Raw genomic sequence first — 3,412 nt, forward strand, 5'->3', positions numbered from 1 at the left:
GCACGGTCCTCTTGATCCTTTTCATCCGAAGCCCTGTCCGGAGGCATTTTTTGAACACCGGGGTCATCCATTCCTAAGCTAAGAGAAAGCGTGGCATGAATTTCAAGAGAGAGCGTCTTTTCTTTTTTCCGGGACGTCTAATGATAATTCCAAACAGTCTTTATTGCTTTTTTCTTTGAATGTATTTTCAATGGTAATCTACTTTACTTCAAACTCCTCGATTGCCCTTTTTTTAATTGTTTCTCTCGCCTTTCAATGTACCCAAAGGGTGGATCCAGCTGGAGTTTTTATTGCTAGGTTCAAAGACATTCATCCACTCTCAAGTTGATCAGTTGTCTGCTTTTTCTTCCTCCTCGTTTTCGTCTCTCTTCTCGTCTGTGTTTCAGCTATGTATTCCACTCTCATGCTCTGATTCATCTTCTTTAACTATGTCTTTTATTCCATTTATGGCTTTTTTTCCCTTCTATTTCTGCTTCATCTTTCTTTTATTCTTGTTTTTCTTCTTCATTTTCTAAGTTCTCCTTCTTGTCATTATTTCTTTTCCTGGCATGGGAAGCAGGCAGTGTCATTTTCTTCTTAACTCAGTAACTCGACCAACCCAGCGGGTTATCCAAGTCATGTCGAGGTTATCCCGGCTTAGGATGGGTCACGCTGGGTTGAATCTTGTCCGATTTGCAGAGGGATCAGACCGGACTGGTAACTGGTTTGCCAGTTTCCGATCTGAACCGACTGGTCCGATCCGGTTTTCCATTCCATGCTATAATGATAAAGAGTAGAGATAATTCAAGTTCCACCGATTTGTTTGTTTTCGTTTGGGTAGGATATATCTCTTTTAAAGGATAGACCATGTTCATGGATTGGTGGTGCCGTTTTTACTCCTGATAGAATGGATTCACGATGCTTCTAAATTTTATGTACAAAATTAGGCGGTAATCTTATGCTTTATTTAAAAATTTGAAGTAGTTTGAATTGTTTAAGATTTATGAACAATATAATTCTCTTATAAATTTTATGTGTGCGTATCATCATTATGTATGAGAAAAATTGAAATTAATTCATGACTTGTCAATCATTTTAGAAATACGTTTTCTTATGCTACTTCTAATTCTTAATATAAAACCTAGTTGACAAATTTTAGTAGATTAAAAACTTTTGTTAAGTTATTCATTTGTAATAAATATGTGTTGTCTTATCTAAAATATCATTACTAATCATGTGTATTAATTAGAGCTATCATTTAACAAAACATTTAACGTATGTAACTATTACAAAGATTATTTTGAAAAAATAAATAAATATAAAAGATAAAGTAGATTGAAGTCTTATATTTAAGACCAAATTAAAAATCAAACTAATTCTTATATCAAGAATATGAGGTAGTACATGCTTATCATTCAACGTCACAGTAACTCTGTGAGTGGAGGGGAAAAAACATTTGCATTTGGCTATAAAAGTAGCATTAAAGATTTAGATTAATTTATTTATAACATATAAATAGTGAATAGTTTATAAATTTTGTATTATATTTTTTTTTATACACATAAATTTTGTATTATATATAACTGTATGCATTTACTGTACTTAGGGGTGCTTTGGTTTACCCAAAAAATACTTTAAAAATATTTTATATAAATTAAAATAAAATTATTTTTAAAATCATGATTTAGTTTTTATCTAAATATTACTTGCATTTAAATTTAAGCAGGAGGTTAAACATCATAAGTGCTTATTATTTAAAATGAAAAGTTGATCCATGGCCCCAATAAGGGGCAAAAAAATCCATGGCCAAGTAAAACAAGATAACGGTAGTGGCAGTCTGACTCTGGCCCATACCGGCAACCTTGAACAGCAAAACATCATAGACTACTACTACAGGATTTGTGTGCCGTGTACCACATAACATAAAACGACACCAAACAGCTAAACCTGCCACTTGCCATTCTGTCATATTTCTTCTTTCCATTCTCTATCTCCCTCCCTGCACACTCACCTGTCTCCACTCACAGTTACCTTTTCCATCTCTTCTATTTCTTTCCAAGAACTTAATGGGATAACACACGACTTTCTACTTATAAGGAAAGCTTAAATGCCCAAGACTATAAGATGATTTGTCATGTCTTCTTCTTCTGAATTAGAAAAGACTGCATTAACATCATAAGATTATGAATCCAACCCGTGAGGGCTTGCATACTACCGAATTAAAGAGACAAACACTTGATATTACGAGTGGGATTGGACACACGACCTCGACCTTGACCTCCTCCTTATAAGAAGATAGTTTACATAACCTGAACTACGAGATGATTGCCATCTCTTCTTCCCTTTCTTTTCCCTTTTGAATTAAAGGGACAGCATTAGCAACCTAAGCTTATTATAGCTAGATTGAAGCTGTGAAAGAGCTTACATGCCATAGGAATTGGCATCTCTCAATTTTCCTAATATTATTCTAAAAGGAACAAAGAAAACAGGGGTAAATACGGTAAATTTAAATTCATGTACATGGCATACATATATATATATATATATGGACCATCTGATCTCTGATCTTTCAGATTAATTTCAATCAAAACTTGAACCACCTATGAAATTAACCAGAATCAAGAAGAGAAGCACGCTGCTGCAGGATACAAAATTTCTGCTTCCATGGAGTCAAAGGGCAACCAGAAAAAAGTCAGTTCTCTTTTTGTGTGTAAGTTCAACAGTGAAAGAACAAGGCGTGGGGAAGGTGATGTTGGCTATGGTGGTGGTTGTGGTGGTGGTTGGGTTCTTTCTCGATCCGCCACCGGAGATGGAGGAAGTCGTCGACGGAGCAGGGAAGCTTGAGAGGCCCATCGGAGTGGTAACCATAGACTTCGTAAGCTTTATCAAGAAGACGACGGAAGAGGGGGTGGTACAGATAGGAGATGGGGATAACAAACCGGCGAGTGCCGCCATGATCGCCGTCGTCTTCCTCCGCCAAACCAACCTCGACGGCGAGCCATCCTTTCTTCACTTTCATCTTCTTATTGTGATCCTCCTGTACCATCGTCTTCATCTCTTTATTATCTCCAGGAAGAAATATAACTGAAGAGGAAAGAGAAGAGAGGAGCAAGGAATACTGCAAAGGTTGTTGGTGAAGTGGCTGGGGAATGAAGGAGAAAGGGAATATATATAGGGAGAGATCACGAAGGAGGAAAAAGAAAAGGAAATAGAGGGACTAACAATTAACTGCCAAAATATAATTAAATTAATAATAATGACATTTAGGTAATAACAAATTTTTTAAAGAAAGTTAATACAATAAAGACTCTTAGTTGCAGATTGAAAATTGTATCTAAGATTTAAATACTTGATTTATAAGTGTAACTTATTTGCTTGAATTTTATTAGAGGCATAGGATTTATTAAATTGATATTTTGAAACATAATTGTCA

At 35.4% G+C, this 3,412-nt stretch overlaps 1 protein-coding gene across 1 annotated transcript; it reads right to left on the reverse strand.

Annotated features, from left to right (window-relative positions):
* Positions 1-1,709: 1,709 nt before the first annotated feature.
* On the reverse strand, positions 1,710-3,122 carry LOC114728524 (auxin-induced protein 6B). The gene has a single exon (XM_028915439.1). The coding sequence runs from the start codon at positions 3,032-3,034 to the stop codon at positions 2,696-2,698; it is 339 nt and encodes a 112-aa protein (XP_028771272.1). The 5' UTR covers positions 3,035-3,122; the 3' UTR covers positions 1,710-2,695.
* Between the last annotated feature and the right edge of the window lie 290 nt (positions 3,123-3,412).

This window comes from Neltuma alba, unplaced genomic scaffold (genome assembly GCF_004799145.2).
Source record: "Neltuma alba isolate B1F8T4 unplaced genomic scaffold, ASM479914v2 tig00002446_pilon, whole genome shotgun sequence".
Lineage (NCBI taxonomy): Eukaryota > Viridiplantae > Streptophyta > Magnoliopsida > Fabales > Fabaceae > Neltuma > Neltuma alba.

Bases quoted from the DNA above. Each gene is read 5' to 3' on its own strand.
- LOC114728524 (XM_028915439.1), bottom strand. From the start codon at position 3,034: ATGAAGACGATGGTACAGGAGGATCACAATAAGAAGATGAAAGTGAAG.